The sequence below is a fragment of the Linderina pennispora genome (assembly GCF_002104995.1).
Source record: "Linderina pennispora strain ATCC 12442 chromosome Unknown DL89scaffold_7, whole genome shotgun sequence".
Lineage (NCBI taxonomy): Eukaryota > Fungi > Kickxellomycota > Kickxellomycetes > Kickxellales > Kickxellaceae > Linderina > Linderina pennispora.
The window spans coordinates 598,860-616,556 of NW_024468255.1; the positions used below are offsets into that span (position 1 = coordinate 598,860).

A 17,697-nucleotide genomic window follows, 5' to 3' on the forward strand; every position below is an offset into this window, starting at 1 on the left:
TAGGCGGCGGTTCGAGAGCTGCGGAGTATCGACCGGGCTGCCATCGCTGCCAATAAGGTACGACTGTGTATCTGTGTCTGAGCCGGGGCTGCCGTGTTCAAAGTCGCCGCCGTCGTTCATGGCGATAGAAAACGTGCTATCTGCGATTCTGTGGGATAAGCGTAAATAGTATGCAGTCTGTAGCTGGATAAGAAAAAAGAAGAGGTAAAGTAGCGCGCGATGTCAAATTAAAAAAACGAAACGGTACATTTACAGAAGGCGCTGTATATAAAGCTAAGGAGCGAAAAAAAAAAATTAGGAGCGCGCAGGACCAACCGCTGAATTGTGGAGTGTTTGTGTCCAGCGCTTATCCCACAAAAGCTCAAAAAATAGACGCGCTGGACTTCTCAATGTTTTTTCCTAAACAAGCGAGCTGCTCGCGCTGGAAGATGATCGGAAACCCCCGGGTCCGTCCTGTCTGAGCACGTCTCCCCGATCATCAGGCACACCCGAGTCCAATATGCATTGCCATGAGAGTTGCTCTTTCCATACACCTGACCTGCGCCCTGCTTGCATGGTACTCAGATTCAGACTTGGAAGGCTGTGTGCCGCTTTTTTCCGTCTCTTCGGTCCAGAGCAAATGCGTTGTTCCTTGTGCCCCAATGAATCAATGCTGAGTAACAAAATAGCAGTGACACAGGCTGAGACAAAACCGTGCTACATATACAGGCTACTATGTACAGTCACCACCATATCCATGTCAACTGAGGCCCGGCTCCGTATGAAATATATCCCACGGTACGTGTCTTGGCATCCGGTGTACAGACTTTGGAGCAGGACCTTTGTCCCTGTCCCTTTAGGCTGTAGATCCCTCGCTGGAAGCACCTCTCTGCACGGCCATCAAGGTAGTGGAAAACGACTTTGGAAGCCGAGCATGTCTAATTTTTTTCCTGTTGCCTGCAGAGAGAGCGGCAAGATGCCAAAGGAAAAACAGTTGAGATGCCAATGGCTTGTTATTGCTTTTGTTCGCCCTTCTTGTCGGAGCCTCTTTCTTTTCTGCTCCCTATCATTTCCCACCTTTTCCCCGACACAAATTGGCTGCAGGTATTGCCCTGGGCAAGAGCACTCTTCATCACATACACTCTAAAAGGAAACGCGCAGCGAAGGAAGAAGAAGAAAAAGTATGCAGCCGAAGCTGGAATTCACCAGGCCCGGGCGCAGTGCTGCAGCACCGAGACCAGTAGCAGCGTACAGCCAGCAGCAGCAGCAGCAACAACGGCGGAGGCGGCAGTCAGTCGACATCATAGCGGGCGCGGTAGAGCCTGAGGCGCGGCCGGTCAGCCGGCAGAGCTCCTCGTCGGAGGACGAAATCGAGTCGATGAAGCGCAGCATGGCAGTGAACCTGACGACGCTAGAGAAGCAGCGGCGGGCCAAGGCAAACCGGCCATCGCCGGTGACAGACAACGCAACAGCGCCGCCGACGCACCTAAAGACCGGCCGCAACGACCCCCGGGCAGCATCGCAGATGGCGGGCGGGCAGCGGACACAGTGGCAGCACGATGCCAGCAGTAGCGTCGGCGGGGCACGGCGTGCGCGCAAAGAGCTGATACAGCAGGCGATGGAGCTGTCGCCGCCGGTCCCGCAGGTGCCATCGTTCATCCAGCGCCAATGGCCAAAGGACAGCAATGTGTATCCGCGCGAGCACCAGCCGTATTTCTATACCAGCAGCCCACATGATCCGGCGACCACTGCCCAGCACCCCATGACAGCGGCTCCGGGCGCTGCGGTTTATCCGCCGCTGCCTGACTCCCCATACCACGTCACGCACGCACAGTGGGCTGCGACCAGCGGTGCGTTGTCTGCGTCGCCGCCTGTGGCTCCGTACCAGGCATTCCAGGCGGCCTACCCCGAGTACAGCGGCCCAGCACCACACTATACGATGGCGCCTGAGATTGTTTATGACCGGCCAGGCAACCCAGCAGGCCAGTATTCGCTAGACCCGAGCGAGCGCGCGGAGACAGCGGCCTCGTCGGACTCGTTTGCGGTCAGCCCATATCACTATGAGCGCCAGACGTACCAGCACTATCAGCAGCAAGCACACCAGCCCCAGCAGCATGTTGGGTCGCCAGTGCACCTGGCGCCTATGCTATACGCTGGCTCCTCTGGGTCGCCGACAGACCATGGCCGCGTAGAAGTTAGTGCGGTTAGCCAGCAACCAATGTATCTGCCGCATATGGCATACTCTGGTTCGGCTGGGTCACCGCTGGAGCAGACACATATACACGCTAGCGGTGGAAGCCAGCAGCAGCAACCGCTAATGTACAAGGCACCAATGGTTTATGCTGGCTCGCCGACAATGGAACAGGGCCGTTTGAACGGCAGCGTTACGAGTCAGCAGCCCGTGCACCTTGCGCCCATTGTTGAGCAGCCAAGCAATGTGCCCAGCGGAGTGAATCTCAAGGCGGAGAATGCAGCTGCACCAGCCGGCGCGGTGACTCTGGCTAACAATAGCAGTGCAAGCGTGCTGGCCAATGCATCTGACGGCGACTTGTTCCGACCAGCAGCCAATGGCACGCAGGCAGAAGCAGACTTGCCTGCGATTCCCACCGACAAGAAACAGCCGTTCCGGTTCCCTCTCGTCCAAGAGATGCAGGAGCAGCAGCGGCGGCGGCAGCAGCAGCAGCGCGGTGTTCAGGATGCACCATCAATGCCGGCCAATGCCAATGTTGGAGGTCACGAGCCGGCTAGGGGTCCTGGAGAGGCGCCGTCGAGTATAGTGACAACCAACGGCGGTATTGCTATCCAGGAGCTGTTGAATTCGCCGACAGAAGCGGAGGCACTTCACCAGTTCATTGAGAAAGAGAATGAGCGGCACCGGCGGGATAGCGACGCTGTGCGGCCACCGCTGCCGCCAATCCCACCAATGATGGCTCCTATTCAGCACGACAGCAGCCCTGGGTCGCGCAGCAGCTACCACAGCGCTGGCCACTCCATGTGGCAGCCTGGCCGTGCCGAGACTGTGTACCAGGACTTTGCAACTGCCCACCAGAGCCTAAGCTCCATGGACGGCGGGCTGGGAGCGGCTCTTGGGTATTCAATGGACACACATATGGCGAAGATACCAGAGCTGCCAACAGCCCGTGCACCGCTGTCGACGATTCCGTCATCCAGTGATATCCCGGCCGTGCCTGTGGCGGAGCGAACCCAGCTTGTGCATACCAACGAGGTTCAGCAGCCGAAGCATTCGAAAGAATTCGGCTTTGATTATTACAAACACCGGCGTGTACTGGACAGTGCCATCGCACAGCGTGGCGACGATAGTTCGGAGGCATCTGTCATCGGCGAACATGATGAGGATAAAGCGACGCCGATGGATGATGCGCTCGACTACGACCGCTGGAACGCACAGCTCATGGAATCCCAGATAGCGGCGACAACAGCAGGGACGGCTCAGCAAAAGTCGGTTGGGCTGGGAGTGTCGCCCGATGCGGTGTTTGAGATGGAGCGGCCAGGACGCAAAGGCACAGTTGAGTCTCTGGATAATGTGCTTGAGTACTATCGCAACCGGCCATATGAGTCGATTGTCGAAGAAAGCGAATCTGACGAGCAGCGCAAGGCGCCGTTCCCAATGCTCGCACCCAGCAACCACCGGCCACTGCTAAACTCTAGCAAATACCCGATGCGCAATGAGCCGACCAGCCCCGCATACCACCGCACGTCGTTTTCGTCGCCTGTGCACAAGCCCGATACGCCGCCGCTGGTGCGTGTGCCTGAGCTGGTCAAGGTCATCGAAAAGCACACGTCCAGGCAAGCAGCAGCGGCTTCTGCGGCTGTTTCTGTTGCTACACAGGCTGGGTCGCCGCCAATATCGTCCACCGACCGTGCGGCTGTGGCTGAGTCGACACAGGAGTACCAGCCTACGCCTATCGCCAAGAGCCCGCAGGCAGGTGTGCCGTTAGCCGAGAGTGAACGGCCTGTGGATACTGGTGCTTTATCACCTGGTCGCTGGGCAGAAAGTACTGGCAGTCAAGCCAAAGATCCGTATGCGATACTGGAGCAGTTGGGGGACCCTGAAGACGACCTGTTGCTGCCGCCAACAGCAGCATCACCTGTGTCCCCCGAGCAGGAGCCGCAGTTTCCGTCGCAGCCGCACATGACGCAGCACCAGTTGCCCCCAGACTCAGTCGACAGCCAGATCATGGACGACTACGTGCAGATGGAATCCATTGAGGAGTTTGGGATTCCGTTTGATTCGGATGCCGGCGAGCAGTTCACCGACTACGGATATACGAGCACCACCAGCTCAGACAGCTTTGGTGAGCCCGTAGCGCACAGCGCCAGTATGCTGGGCGGCGGTGTGATCCGTGAGCACTATGAGGTCGACCGGCTGGCAGAAGCACTGGCAAACACGCACTTGATGTCTCAAGCGGCCCTTGGTGAGAGCTCTGATGAGGAGACAGACCGCTTGGTTGCTGGCAGGCCAGAAGAGTCTCAGGGCCACAAGACAGCCAGTGACCAGCTTGAACGCGGGGGCGATGCTGGATCGATGAACAAGAAGCCGAGCTCGGCGCGCACAAACACATCGACGCTGACAGCATCGTCCTCCGGCGACAATGGGCCTGCACAACACGCTGGCGGAACAGCTACAGCGCAGACAACCAATGTAAACACTGTTGTGGCTGGCACTGCGGGGGGCACTGCGGCGGTGGCTGTGGCGGCAGCAGCAGCAGCGGCAGGTAATCTGCCGTTTGATATCATGGAGCTGACGAGCGAGCTTGAGCTGATGGTGGGGCGTGACCAGGAGGACTACATGAGCGATCCTCTCTCGCCATCGTCGGTGGATCTCGGTGTGCTGCAGGCGCTAGGACGGGCGGTGCATCAGCAGGTTCTGCTGCACCAGCAGCACCAGATGAACCGGCGCAAGAGCAACATGCAGATTAACACTGCGCCACTGCAGCTGGCAGAGCAGCAGCAGCAGCAGGTCAGTCCAGAGCTCGATGACATGGTGCAGTACGATCAACAGCTGCAGGCTATGGCCAAGGAGGTGTCGCAGTACTGCGACGAGTCGGGGCTTCGGCAGGTGTTCCCGTTGTCGGCGAAGTGGTTCAGCTGGCTGGCAAAGTACCCGCACCGGATCCTGCCATGGCGCAAGTACCATGACGAAGACGACGACATTAACGACAGCGAAGACGACGACAACAGCGACTGCAGCTCAGAGTCGAGTTTTGGCATCCTGCCGCCAACACAGGCATGGCCGCTGCCGCCAACAGACATTCTGAGCAAGGCACGGATTCCGATGTCGGCACGGCGGCCTTTGCTGGCGCGCAATGTGATCGCGTCGCAGCGGCAGCTGCCTGCGGGAATCGAAGCGCACTGGCAGTACTACTCTGTGATCAACCAGATAGTGACGGTGGCGAGCGGCATCCACCGGCAGCTGCAGGGAGAGCGGGACCACACGTTTGTGGTGCACCAGCTGGCGGCACTGTACCAGTTCCTGGGCGGCGAGTTCAGCAAGTTCAAGAAGCGCATCGAGAAGGTGTTTGACGCAGCGAAGCAGATGCTGGACTTGCAGCCAGTGCGGCTCGATGGCCCGCGGCGGCAGGCGGACGGGCGGCTGGTTGGGGAGCCGGTTCGGCTGCTGGATCCGGACTGCGCGCAGGTGATTGCGAAGATGATGCAGGACATAATTGTCGAGGCACTGTACTCCAAGTGGGAGATTCCGGGCGAGCCCCTGGCGACCAATACACCCCCGACAGCGGCAGGGCGCGGCAAGGCGCATGGGCTGGGGATTGACGGCACGCAATACGTGGTGGCGACCCTCAAGGGCCTGCCGACACGGCCAATTGTGCGGTACCTGGCGCGCGAGCTAAAGGCGGTGAATACGGCGGAGCGGCGGCGGCGTGGACGCAACATGTCGCGCAACCCGAGCCTCGGGCACCTGCGGTTCCAGCAGCAGGCGGTGCAGCAGCAGGCGATGCAGCATCCGATGCCGCCTCTGCCGCCAAACGACAAGGGCAGTGGCAGTGCAGGGCACAGAGGCGATACGCCGGCCAGGGGGCCGAAGGCTACCATAGAGCCTGGTGCGGCGGCGGTGCTGTCAACCGTGGTCAGTGCGCCCGAGGAGCATTAAGAGCCAACTTTGTTCCAGTTTAATGAATATGTATTGGATTTACTAGAGAATGGCAACTAGGCCATGGGCGAGAGAATGCGCGCAAGAGGCGGCTTCGGGTTGCTGGCCCGGTAGCCAATGTAGAGGATCAGCGGAATGTAGCCCCAGTGGACGAGAGTCTTGCCGATGGCGGTGCCGCGGACGATAGCCTCCTTGACAGTGTCGTTCATTTTGAAAGAGTATTAAAAAGGCGAATTGGAGCGTTAATTGGAGAAGAGAGAGGATAAAAAAAGTAGGACGAAAAAGGGGGCGAGGCTTGATCGGATCGAGGTGGAGTTAACAGGCGGCAGGATGGGCGATGACAGTAATTAGCAACTCTTTTTTATCTCCTGCTTCTAAATTGCCACAGCTTTTGTTTTTTCTTCTTCTTCAACAATGGACAGTATTGGCGACGAATGCACGCCGCTGAAGCACGAGTACGACGCGTGTTTCAACAAATGGTACAGCGAGAAGTTCCTGAACGGCGACAGCACCAACGAATGTCTGGCGGTGTTCAAGAAATACCAGGCGTGCGTCAAAAAAGTGCTGCAGGACAAGGGCCTGACCAAGATGATCACCGACGCACGGCCGGCCATCGGCTCGACGTTCGGCGACGACCAGGAGGCCAAGTAAAAAAAAACCTTTATGTATTTAAATAAACGCCATTCTTAGTCGCCGTGGGCCTGGGCGCGGCGCGCACCAATGTTCTCGACGACATTGCCGAGCCGCGGCAGCTGCACGTAAGCGTCGACGCCGTAGCCGGGCAGCGAATGCACATTGACATTGCCTCCCCAGTACTTGGCGTAGACGCGGGACATGGGCAGGCCAAAGCCAAAGCTCACCAGCGGCGACAAGGAGCTGGCCTCGGCGGGCTTGGCCTCCATGCGCTGGATTGCGTGGAAGTTATGCAGGCGCTTTGCCTTCACCGGCTGCGTGAACGACCAGATATACGGCAATACGTCCGGGTCGATGCCGCCGCTCTGGTCCGACACGCGGATCATGATGTCGGCGTGGCTCGAGCAGATGGTGACCCTGATCGGCGGGAACAGCGGGCCGGAGGCTGCTCCGTCCACCGCCGATTCGTCAAGACGCTCCGAGAACCGGCGGATCACATGGTCCATCGAGTTCTTCAGCAGCTCGTGCATGATGTAGCTGAAGTGCTCCGGAATGCACATGAACATGGCGTCGGTGTGGCCCTCGACAAGCACCTGTGGGGCAGCGCCCGGCGGCAGATTGTGCGCTTCCTCGAGCAACTCCGCCACGCGCAATGCCGAGTCGTTGATGATCTGGATGGCCGAGCAGTCGGCGCGCACAATGCCGATCCGCTGGGTCGCGAACCCCGCCGGCGCCTGGTTCAGCTGGTCAAAAGACTCGTCCACGCTCAGCCCCAGGTGGCTGCGCAGGTCCTCGTCGAACTGCTGCGACAGCGCAATATGCTGCTCGGCCAGGGTGCGCCGCGAAATCCGCGACACCAGCATCTGCGACATGAACCGATCGATCTCGTCGGGCGCCACCAGCCCGGCACACTCGGACACGCCCATACCCAGCTGCGGGATCACCTGCGAGTGCTCCAGCAGATTCCGCCGCACCGCGTCGCAGAACCGCCGGTTATCCTGCAGCGTCTTCACCACAGGCAGCTTCCGGAACTCATCGAACGCCCGCCAGTACAGGTCGTAGACGGTCTTCAGGTGCGGATTTGTGCCCGCTATGTACGGAAGGTACTGGAAGTCGCTGATCCGGTGCGCCAGGCGCACTGGCAGCTCCCCGCGCACGTAGTTGGCCGAGGCTATCAGCTTGTCTTCGGTCAGCTGCCGCCCAAACAGAACCAGCTGCCGCAACGTCACCTTCTTGGGCTCCTGCGCCGTGTACCGGTCCAGAATCCGGTTCTCGTAGAATTTTTGCTGCAGGTTGCGGCCCGACCGCACCGTTACGTATCGCCGCACCTGCGAGAGGAGCTGGCAGGAGATTAGGGTATGCGCTGTTTGCCGTGGAAGCATCCGGGAGAGGAGGGTTTTGGTATGGATACTATTACAAGAGTATAGGAAAAAGAATTGGATAAGGAGTGAGAGCTGGAGGAGGGGAGGAATGGATGGTGTGATGACTCAGGAGATGTTCGGGCGCGCAGTGTCTGGCCCCCCCTTTATAGACCCGGTGACAATTGGGCGAATGGAAAGCGGCGAGTCCGGCAAAAGCGCGTGTCGGAGGTATGTTTTGTCTGAGATAACGATCCATCGATAACGCAGGCCGTATATTGGAATCACATGACCGGGGCTCAGGAGACAAGCGCCCCGTGCTCACGCAAAGTCCCCCCGCACATGGCTCCACACCTGCGCCAGCGCAATAGTCGGACGGCTGACAAGGAAGTTCTGGTTGACCGCGCGGAACTCGTCGCCGTAGACCAGCACACCCACACGCAGCGTCTCCTCCTCCTCCAGCGTAAACGGGGCAATCCGCCGCAGGCAAAAGTCCTTGACGGCATTGGGCGGGGCTCGGCGCGCGCGCAGATTGTTCATGCGGTTGCGCAGCTGCGATGCAGTCTTGCAGGGCAGCAGATGCACACGCAGCGACGCAATGTCGTCGAAGCCAAACAGCCGCAGGCCCATCAAGAGCAATGCATCCTCGGCCTGCATGAAGTGGATGCGGTTCTTGGGCTTCCGCACCGCAACAATTCGCGGCGTCAGCGGCTCGCGGAACCCCATGCCGCGCACCAGCATCCCCAGCACCGCATGCATCGCCGGCGGCAAGCCCAGCGGCTCGGTCGCCACTGCGAGCCACTCGAGCCGCGGCACCCCGCCAGCGTCCTGCACGAACACGCGACGGCGCGTCCGCGGCACCTTGTGCAGATCACGCGCGAACCCCCGCAGCTGCGTCCGCAGCGCCTCCCGCAGCGCTCGCATGTCGGCCGGCGGCTCGGCGCGGCGCGGCGCACTGGGCACTGGCTGGGCACCGGCCGACGGCAAAAGCACCGGCAATCCCCCAGGTTGCCTGAGCGGCAGTGCAGCCAGGCGCTGCTGGGTCGGACGGTCGTTGCGCGGCGGATCGTCGGCGGCTCGGCGCTTCCCGTGGCCCACGGCGTCCAGCAGACGCGGCACCACACACTCCAGCGCCATGGCCGACCGGAAGGCGGCCACTGGCGTACATGCACACGTGGGCGAGAAGTCCATGCGCGCGCCGAACGACCGCACGACGGCGGTACCGGGCACTTCGCGCGTCAGCTGGGCCGCGCGGTGGATCTCGTCGACCGCCTCATACAGTCCAGGCACGGCAGCGGTGATGCCCGGGATGGCAAAGAACGACGCTGGGTTGGGCGCCGGCTGGCCGGATTCGGTGACGCCAGCATGGCCGGTGCGGGCGCGACGGCGTTCGGCGGACTCGATCAGCGCGCTGAACCGGTGCAGGCCGCCGCTCAGCATGGCGTCGGGTGCCTCGCGGGTGCCCAGCGAGTGGCGCAATGCCAGGCAGTCCAGCTGGCGCTTCCAGTGCCGGGCGCGCGCATCATGCGGGCCACTCTCGGCACACGCCAGCAGAAATGCCTGCGTCACCAGCTGGAAGTTCTGTGCCTGCTGGTCGCGCAGCTGCGCCATCTGCTCGGCTGTGAACAGATACTCGCTGTTGTCTGCCTGCAGCGACTCCTCCTGCACGTCGATCGACTCGCCGTCCTGCAGCGCGTCCTGGTACAGCCCGTCTACCTCCGTTCCTACCCCTGCCTCGCCGGTGCCGCCGTCCATCTCCACCGCCGATGCCGCTGCCAGCGCCCGCACAATCGACGCCGACGCCGACTTCTTCTTGCGCTTGCGCGGCGTCTTGGCCGACCCCCCGCGCTTGGCCGCCGCGTTCAAGTCCAGCAGGCTGGCCACTGGGTTCATCAGCTGCCGCGACGCCAGGAACGACTCCGACTGGCCGGTCTTGCTCGGCGTCTTTGCTGCTGCTGCCTTTTGTGGCTTTGGCGTTGGCGTTGGCATGTCTAGCAGCTGCTGCAGGAACGGATCCGCCAGCAGCGGCTGCCCTCCTCCGCCGCCTGCTGCATCCGCTTTGCCCCACATCACCTCGCCGTCCTTAGCCTCGCCAGCTCTGCCGACCTTTGGCGTGCCTGCAAATAGACTGGCCATGTCGTCGTCGTCCTCATCGTCGTCTTCGTCGTCTTCGTCGTCTTCGTCATTCAGAACGAAATCGTCGTCGTTGGCGTCATCCTCATCACCGTTACCCATTTCCACTATTTTGCTCTGCTGCGCATCTCCCTGCCCCGGTTGCGAGGCCAAATTGCTCGTGCCTCCCAGTGCCATCGTCGCAGGTATCGCCGCCGTGCTGTCAAACAGCCCAGCCCAATCTGCGCCTGCACTGTCCACGCCCGCCATAGATATGCCGCCAGCACTGCTACTGCCTGGCGCTGTGCTAGTCAGCAAAAGATCGCTCTGGTCGTTGGTCAGGCTCTGCAGAAACTGCAGATACACGTCCATATCCTGGTCTATGGTACTCATGTCTAGCGGCCCTGCAGACTGGCCAGCAGCCGGAGCCATGCTTTCCTTGGCTGTCACTACCGGCATTGTCGCCGATGTAGTGATCGGGATCCCAAGTAAATCCGCCAGCGGCTGCGGCTGCTGCTCCGACACAGCCAGTACCATACTGGTCGGGGTCGCCGATGTGGATGCCGACTGACCTCTACCCGAATATTTTCGCACAGCCTTTGCTGCCTGCGAATTCGGATTCGACATAGCCTGCACTACATCGGCCACCAGCTGGCAGTACACAGGCATCTCCCACCGCCTGGTCAAGTCAATGTTCGCCAGCTCCCCCGGCACTCCGTCTCCCTGTGGCCGCAGCGCATCCTCGGGCGAACTCAACGCAACCTCCATTTCAGGCGACGACTCGCCATGCACCACCAACTGCTTGGTCGCCTCCTCCAGCGGCAATTCAGCAATGTCCGACAGCTGCCGCGACCCACCGCGCGCGGCCAGGAACGGTGGCGACGACATCAGCAAATCCCCTGGCGTGTCGCTTGCCCGCGGAGTGTTGGCTGCACTGGGCGTCGGCGGATTGTCGACAAATTCCAGAATCTCCTCCCCCAGATGCCCATACATCACCGCCCACCGCCGCTGGCACTGCCGCGCTGTCCTTGCCACGCCCTCGCCGCTCACACACTGCGCAATTGCCTCCCAGTCATCGTCGCCGAAATCTGCCGGGTCTCGCGCCGGTCCGTTGCCGCTCCACCGCTGCTGTCGCACGCCCTGCAAAAGCTGTTTGTCCTGCCCCAACACCCACTTGGCCCCGCGCCGCTCGCCCAGCTGCAGCTTCCGCCCCGCTCCGCTCCCCGCCATTACCTTGCCCGTGGGCTTTGGTGGCGAGTAGTATTTGTACGGGTGCTGCCGCAGCTGCTGCCGCTGGGGCGGCGATGACGAGAGCAGTGCCGGGGACAGAATCGCCATCTGATTGCCCACAGGCACTCCGATCCCATGCCGCTTCGCAAACCCCTGCAAGGGATATGCCCGCTTGCTGCCCCGCTGGCTGCTCAGCATCGGCGAATCCCCCGCCCGCTGCCCCTCGCGCTTCGCCCGCACATTCGCTATAAACCGTGCGTCAGGCGTCACCTGCGACCCGCCCACCGCGTCTGGCCCGGCCGGATCCGACCCCAGCACCGTCTGTAGCGTATCCAAATTCACATCCATTGCTGCCGCTGTACTGCTAGCTGCCACAGGTGTTGTTGCCGAAATCACCGCATTGTTTGTCTGCCCTGAAACCGAATCAAGGTACTGGAATAGGCTGTCCTGAGCAATCATCGACGAGGATGGATCCGGAAACCACTCCTCCGACGTCAGTGGGTCCGTCTGCAGCATCTGCGACGACGGGAGCCCCGCCAGCAGTTCCTGGATCAACGTGTCGCTCTGGTCAGCCGCCACGTCCTTGTTATTCTTGCGCCCCGTGCCTTTAGTTTTTGCCTTGCCGCGCCCACGCGTCTTACTGCTCGTGCGCTGCCGCGGGGTAGGACTCTGCATGCTGGCCAGAAGCTGCGACGTGCTCGACATGTCCATGCCAGGTGGCAGCATTAGCCCGCTGTTTGGCGGCACTGCTGTTGGCGTCACATTGGCGCTGCTTTGTGTATGCCGCCCTATGCTAGCCACCGATGTTGGTGTGTGCAGGGGCTGTGCTGGTGGTCGTGGTGCGATGTTTGCGTGCCGAATCGGCATCCGCTGTGACTGCCCCATCCTGTATCTACTTATAGCTCGCGTTTGTTTTTTGCTCGCTGGTTACCTAGCCGTTAAGAACTGTACAGTGGCCACAATGTGTAAGACGTAGAGTGCGAATGGACCAACGCGTTGCTTGTTTACAATAGGGGAACCTTAACCCCTGGCGAATGCAAGAAAAAGAAACAAGAATTGCAAGATCAGATTGTAGAGGAAGCGAAATTAGCGTTGATACGAAGGAAAGTAAAGCAGAAAAACGTTGCGTGGGACCGTCAACTCGCCTGCTGCCGTCTTTCAGCACATGAAAAATGGGCCGTAATAATTTTTCATGAGGCGCCAGTTTGCCCCACCTTTTTCGCCGCATAACGCGTACGACTGGCGCTAGGAACCTGGACGAACGCGATTCGCGTCGCGCATGAGAATCCGATGCCTGATCGGGGAATTCCTGAGCAGCATTTCACTTTTGGGGAAGGCCCAACTCAGCGGATGCCTCATACATTACATGCCACCCAACAAATCTGCGCTTTATTACTCCCTCCACCCATATCTTGACTCTACTGGATGAACACTGTAAATACGAGCCAAATTGCTGCCTGTTGCATATCGGCCACTATTCGAGACTGTAGTCAAAAACTACCTCCAGCTGCACTAACTCGATTAAGAATACACATTCACCCCCACAATGTAGGGAAGTGGCTGTACATATTATGACATTGTTTAGCATAATTAGCAACAGATATTGCTATCTATAAGTAATATTGAATCGCTTCATCCAACATTGCCCCTTGTCAGCAGCTACACCCCCCACATAAGCAACATTCAGATATATACCGAGTTTGATCCTGGACCTTGGCAAGATCAGCATCTGTCACACATTGGCTGCAGGATATCAGTCGATAAAGGTATGCCACCTTCTCATCCATCCTGCATTAATATACCTGGTTGCTTTTTTGGTGCTGGGATCACCAGAAAAAGAAACTGCAGCCAGATCACAGTTGAAAACAGGGGTGGAGACACACATTCTGTGCCATCAAGGCAGAAACAAGCACCTGTGCATACCTCCTACCAAGCATACTCACTTACAGCAGGGGGAAATGTCAGAAGAACAAACTACAATCCTGCTGAGTATATTTTTGTGTTTCTCTAAGCAGTGGCCTACCTGTTCACCTGTGCTTCTGTATCGCCCTTCCTGCTCATGCTCCAATAGTCTGCCAGAATACCATTGGCCTGCCAGATAACCCTGGTTTTTAATGTCTTTGTATGGACATACCAGCTTTTCATACTTTTCTCAAACCCCTGTATTCTTCCTTCTAGCATACTAACTGGCATGTCCTAGAAAGTGCATGGCAGTTCAAGATAGAACATCCCACAGAGGAGCTGTACAAGCATGAGTACTCCTCAGATGCTATCCAAAAACCAGTTGCCTAAGAGTCCATAGTCTACAAGGTTGCCATGCTCAGTCTAGTCTACTACACACTACCTTGCACTATCAATTGGCACAACCTAGTAATACTCAATTTGGCAGTGGCCATCACTGACAAGGGCATACTTGGTAACATAGTGGCATAGCTTACCTTGATCAGAAGAGTATTTCTGAAGTACTCAAAGTGACTATCAATAAGGAATATGCTGAGTTAACCTTATACTAGGCACCCAGTTGGAGGCTGATGCTGTCTGATGTCTGCACTGACAAGACATTTGATGTGGGTGGCCTCTGCTAACTTCTTTGTCACTTGCCTCATATGGGGAGCTATGTGATCAATGGCACACAAATCTCAGAGGTGAATCGCTTGCTATAGGACTATTATCTAGTGAATCAGTATATCTGCTTTTGCAATTACTATATATCCTATTTGCCTCGTCTGTCCTGTTAGTATTTTACATTCACAAATCTCATTTTACATGCAAAAGAGACAGAGAATAGCTCAAATCATGATATACAGTCTTTGATATTCTAAAACTAGCCAGGTACTTTGTGCAGTGCATTGGCACCACAAGCTGACATCATTATTTTTGGTGTTATTTACCAATATATGCCGTTCTCTTGTTAGGAACTGGTGCAAGGATAATTTCAAAGGAATTTGTGCCCACTATCTCCTTCATTCTTCATAAAGAAATTGCCTATTACAGTTTTGATCTAAGATGGAGTAGTTTGTTGGGTGATATTCAGGGTTAAACGGCCAAATTTAAATATCAAATGCCTCGAATACTTCAGCCTACTTCTCTGCGATTGTCACTTTCTCTGTTTGATGTCATATCTCTGATTTTCCCATTTCAATTTCAATAATCAGTATCTGGAGGTATGAAATCAGCACATGTGTTCAGTACAGTTCCATCAATCAACTATATTCTGGATATATATTTGACATTTCTATTTGAAAATATTGATACTTATAGTGGGCCACAAAGAATGCATGAGGTGCAGCAAGAGACTACATCGTGCTATGTTTGATATAACATGTCTTTTGGCTCACTCATTCCAGATATCGATTTACTGAGCCGATTGAGCCACAGATAAGCGACAACTATGCTTTTGTGATGAGGCTTAGCACACTAAACATGCCACCTGGGACCAAAGCCCACCGTTTACTCTTGGTCGAGTGCAGCCTCACCTGACAGGGTCTATCGCATATGGTCAAAACAAAAATGCAATAACAGCCTGTCCATACAGAAACAGATCGGAATCAAGCATGCCTTACAATCCAGAAGACGGAGCAATGCATGGGTGATATGGAAACTGAAGTGATAAGGGCTCGTAGAGTAAGGTGACTGGAGCGTATGCAGCACTACACATCAACCCTCAGCTTAGTCGGGACAGTAGAAAATATCTCGCATCTGTCCTACTCCTTCTCAGATCCCGGTTATTTTGCTGGAGCACTCGAAATTGAATTCACATAACAGAGACCCTATACATTGTTTTCTTGACCATTCTGCCTCCTGTTTGGCAATCCTGTGGATACACAGCAACAACGCCACAAACTGGTAGCAGTGCGCACTTTCCACACTAGCTGGATCTATTATCGGAATAATATGGATTCCATAACATTTTCCTCCCTATTTTCTCACACACGACCCGTATTAGCATCATAATATCTCATCGATAGGAAAGTCAAGATCATGGTCACCTAGCGTTCGAGTGCTTTGGTTTCAAAGAGTGGTGGGTACGAAGATAACTTTCTTGGTTTCGAGGAAAAACAATCGGCATTCTGACCCTACACAGATATTTTCAGAGAGCATTTAAAGAATGCAAAATGGCCAGTGTATTCTTCGAGCCTTGTTTAAAAGACACTTACCACAAAAACACGCTACCAGCGTCAAAACTAGTAATACTTTGCTGTCGTCCAAGAAACTTGAAAACAGCCACCGCAATTGCACTCCTGGTGAGTATGTGAAGCCACTAGCACAGCTATCAAGCTGTTTTCAGGTCGTCTCACGAAACTAGATGCCCCACAGAGTTCAGAAATTATATTGTGGAATAGTGAAGTATTGCTCAGGTAGTGATGTCTGCATCACCTTGTTTCTATAATGAGAGTGAAAATGAAGGTAGATGTATTTTAAAGTTGCTCGATCAATTCATGCTTCGATACTGCTAGGTTCAAATAATAGCGTTCGCCAAAGTCCCTAGCAGGTTTGTATGCAATTCGGACAGATAGTTACAAGAAGCGTGTATGTATATCCAACAGAGCCGACTGATATCTAGCTAATCAAGAAACTCTGCTTCGTGTTGCCGGTAATGGGCGTGATAATCGACCGGTGAGGGTCATCGACGTCGACTGGATACAGGAAGAATGCAAGTGCAATGATAAAGTATGAGCTGAGTAACATAGCACCTTTGAGCCAGTTTGAGCGGCCGTTCATGATCAGGTAGTTGATGACCAGCACCGATATGAGCATGGTGTTTGTCTCAAAGTCGTCAAAATACAGAGTCAGCGGCTTGTTCATGACCCAGGCAATTGTGATCAGCACAGGGAGCACAAACAGCGCCATCTGCATCGAGCTGCCAATCGCCACTGTAATGCACAGGTCCATCTTGTTTTTGATCGCAACTGTTACTGACATCGTGTGCTCGGCCGCATTGGCCGCGATTGGCAGCAGAATCATACCAACGAACGTATGGCTGATGTTGTACCGCGATGTCAGCTCCTCGACGCTGTCTACCAGGATATCAGACGACAGCGCAACGAGCCCAGAGACCAGCGCAAGCAGCACGCATGCGATCCACAGCTTTAGCTGCGGCTCTGTGTGGTGGATCGACGGAATCTCAGGCTCTGTCTCTGTTATCACCGCCTTGCCCCTAGGTTCGACCCGTGTAATACCCAGTGTCCTGTATTCGATGCTAGCTTCATCCATGAAGCCTTGATCGTGCATTTTCTGCGTCTGCGAGCCATCAAAGAGATCGCTGTGGGTCTTGAGCTGGAACACCAGGAACAGAATGTAGACGACAAGCAGAATCAACGCGGTGCCGCGCGACATGACCAGGATCCCGTTGGTAATCTCGCCACGCGATGCATGTACGCCGTGGTATGCTGCTGGGATGATCATGCTCAGGACGCTCAGCGCCAGCAATGCGCCAGCACACTGTGCGGCCTCAGCATGGAATATCTGGACACGATGGCGGACCCCGCCTGCGATGAACGCGCAGCCGAGCATAAACAGCGTGTTGGAAAGCACACTGCCAATCAGCCCGGCCTGCACAATCCGGTACTCCTCCTCGATCAATGCGATGACGGCCATGATAAGCTCGACGGCATTGCCAAACGATGCGTTCATCAGCCCACCCCACGTCGGGCCCAGCCTTAGCGAGATCTCTTCGGTTGCAAAGCCCATCAGCGCCGACAGAGGGATGATCGCGAAAAAGTTGAGCACAAACTTGGCGGTCACCGGCCAGTGTAGATAGTGTGCCAGGTATCCGATTGGCACCACAACGATCAAGATGTTCATCCATGACGCAAATGTGATGTTGCGCAGCGACTGGCCCACCGTCAGCCCGAGGGTGGACCCCTGGTCGAACCCATCGTCGTCCATACGCGGTGACATGGTAGTACAGCGCGCTACACGCCGCCGAAGAGGCCGCGAATTGAGCAGGTCTGGCGAATCTGTCGATTCGGCACGCGATCTCGAGTATTGGAGCCCCTGGTGTGTCAGCCGCGGTGTCAGATTCGTAGACGACCGATTGGTCAGTGTGCGGTTCAGGGTGCCGTCATGGGACAATGATTTGAATTTGTAGTTGGTGGCGTGGCAGTCCATGGGTTTGAGCTGCTGTGCACTGAGGATCTCTGTGCATGGCCGTGGTTTGCTATGGCTAGAGCGGACACTGTTCGCGCAACTACATGCGCTGCTGGATACCTCGGTGCCCTGCTCCGGGCTACTTATGTTCTCATATGGCCATCC

General features: G+C 56.6%; 5 protein-coding genes across 5 annotated transcripts; 2 read left to right on the forward strand and 3 right to left on the reverse strand.

Annotated features, from left to right (window-relative positions):
• The first annotated feature begins 858 nt into the window (after positions 1-858).
• On the forward strand, positions 859-6,454 carry DL89DRAFT_163794 (uncharacterized protein). Its single transcript, XM_040883703.1, has one exon. It carries the CDS (start codon positions 1,163-1,165, stop codon positions 6,107-6,109), a length of 4,947 nt encoding a protein of 1,648 aa, XP_040743306.1. The 5' UTR covers positions 859-1,162; the 3' UTR covers positions 6,110-6,454.
• Positions 6,455-6,523: 69 nt separating this feature from the next.
• DL89DRAFT_223883 (uncharacterized protein) lies at positions 6,524-6,760 on the forward strand (the record flags this gene model as incomplete). Its single annotated transcript, XM_040884663.1, has 1 exon — positions 6,524-6,760. The coding sequence occupies one exon, from the start codon at positions 6,524-6,526 to the stop codon at positions 6,758-6,760; it is 237 nt and encodes a 78-aa protein (XP_040743307.1).
• A 17-nt stretch (positions 6,761-6,777) lies between these two features.
• DL89DRAFT_163792 (alpha-ketoacid dehydrogenase kinase) lies at positions 6,778-8,272 on the reverse strand. The gene has a single exon (XM_040883702.1). The coding sequence runs from the start codon at positions 8,122-8,124 to the stop codon at positions 6,796-6,798; it is 1,329 nt and encodes a 442-aa protein (XP_040743308.1). The 5' UTR covers positions 8,125-8,272; the 3' UTR covers positions 6,778-6,795.
• A 149-nt stretch (positions 8,273-8,421) lies between these two features.
• Positions 8,422-12,309, reverse strand: DL89DRAFT_293244 (uncharacterized protein; the record flags this gene model as incomplete). Its single annotated transcript, XM_040890373.1, has 1 exon — positions 8,422-12,309. One exon carries the CDS (start codon positions 12,307-12,309, stop codon positions 8,422-8,424), a length of 3,888 nt encoding a protein of 1,295 aa, XP_040743309.1.
• Positions 12,310-16,002: 3,693 nt separating this feature from the next.
• On the reverse strand, positions 16,003-17,331 carry DL89DRAFT_223986 (calcium/proton exchanger; the record flags this gene model as incomplete). Its single annotated transcript, XM_040884670.1, has 2 exons — positions 16,003-16,544; positions 16,623-17,331. 2 exons carry the CDS (start codon positions 17,329-17,331, stop codon positions 16,003-16,005), a joined length of 1,251 nt encoding a protein of 416 aa, XP_040743310.1.
• Positions 17,332-17,697: the final 366 nt, after the last annotated feature.

Excerpts from the sequence above, each read along its gene's own strand:
- DL89DRAFT_163792 (XM_040883702.1), bottom strand. The coding sequence starts at position 8,124 with ATGCTTCCACGGCAAACAGCGCATACCCTAATCTCCTGCCAGCTCCTC.
- DL89DRAFT_163794 (XM_040883703.1), top strand. The coding sequence starts at position 1,163 with ATGCAGCCGAAGCTGGAATTCACCAGGCCCGGGCGCAGTGCTGCAGCA.